The 1,281-nt window shown below is 42.5% G+C and overlaps 1 protein-coding gene across 1 annotated transcript in view; it reads left to right on the plus strand.

The window, feature by feature from the left end:
* The window catches only part of TMEM269 (transmembrane protein 269), a 5,038-nt gene extending 4,603 nt beyond the window's left edge, over window positions 1-435 (plus strand). The window contains exons 5-6 of the mRNA XM_006904014.1: window positions 11-211; window positions 299-435. Of these exons, the coding sequence (XP_006904076.1) occupies window positions 11-211; window positions 299-435 (338 nt within the window). The remainder of the gene's footprint in view (window positions 1-10; window positions 212-298) is intronic.
* The last annotated feature ends 846 nt before the right edge of the window (window positions 436-1,281 follow it).

Here is a 1,281-nt window from a genome sequence, read left to right on the forward strand (position 1 = left end):
TTTCCCTAGCGCATTCCCTTCACATATAAGGGTCTACCCTGCTCCTATGCTTCCAGTGTTTTGGCCTCCACCTCCCTTCTGACCAAAGGCAACCCGTTCATTCTCTCTTGCATGGCTTCACTCATGATTCTATTCATGATAGACCAAAGCTACTACCCACATGATGAAATCCTGGAGTCCGAGAGCTGGAAAAAAATGGTTTATCTGGGAGGTAAGTAGGAATGGGAGAGTATAGGATGGGAAATACACGTAAGACAGCTTTGTTAAAACTGAGTGTTTGCCTTTTGTCTTCTTCCAGGTGTCATCACGTTGCTTTTGTCTCCATTCTCACTAACAGCTTTTTACTACCTGATGTGGTCACTCTCGTACATCTTCTTTCCAGACGCTCTGTGGGGCAAGGCAGCATGTTTTAGGCTACAGCATCAAAAAAACTAAACAGTTCTACCCACTCCCACTGGCCTCTATGGAGTTTGCGCCAGCTTGTTGGGCAAATCTTGCCTTATTCTCACTAAATCTTTTCTCGTTTCTGTGTCGTGCATGTGGTAGATACATGTTGCTTTGAACCGGAACAACCCACAGTAGGGCCAGCTGCCGTCACTTCTTCCCTTTAATTCAGGGATCTGAATCCCTTGAGCACAACAGTTGCGTATGTCATATGAAAAGATTTTTTTTCCAACCTAAATATGAGCCAGGTTTGAGTTCCAGCTCTATTACGGGAGCGGGGCGGGTGACCTTGTGCACTGTTAGTCCCTTGGAAAGGAGTGAAGTCCTTCAGACTTGGTATAGCCTCTGCCTCTGCTCCGCCTGGTCATAATTACTCCACTGGCGGGATGGGGCTTGGCTCACTAAAGCATTTCTTTTTTTTTTTTTACAAATTTAAAGAATTTTTTTCAATTACAGTTGACATTCAATATTATGTTAGTTTCAGGTGTACAGCATAGTGGTTAGACATTTATGTAACTTACAATGTGACCCCTCTAAGAAGTCTAGTGCCCGCTGGACACCATACGTATAGTTATTATAATTATTGACTATATTCCTTATGCTGTACTGTACATCTCCACGCCTATTTTCTAATTGCCAATTTGTACTTCTTAATCCTTTCACCTTTATCACCAGGCCCCCCTAACCCCACTCCCATCTGGCAACCATCAGTTTGTTTTCTGTATCTATGAGTTTGTTTCTGTTTTGTTGGTTTGTTTTTTAGATTTCGCATATAAGTGAAGTCATACGGTATTTGTCTTTCTTTGGCTTATTCCATTTAGCATAATACCCTCTAGG

The sequence above is a fragment of the Pteropus alecto genome, unplaced genomic scaffold (genome assembly GCF_000325575.1).
Source record: "Pteropus alecto unplaced genomic scaffold, ASM32557v1 scaffold170, whole genome shotgun sequence".
In the NCBI taxonomy this organism is placed as follows: domain Eukaryota; kingdom Metazoa; phylum Chordata; class Mammalia; order Chiroptera; family Pteropodidae; genus Pteropus; species Pteropus alecto.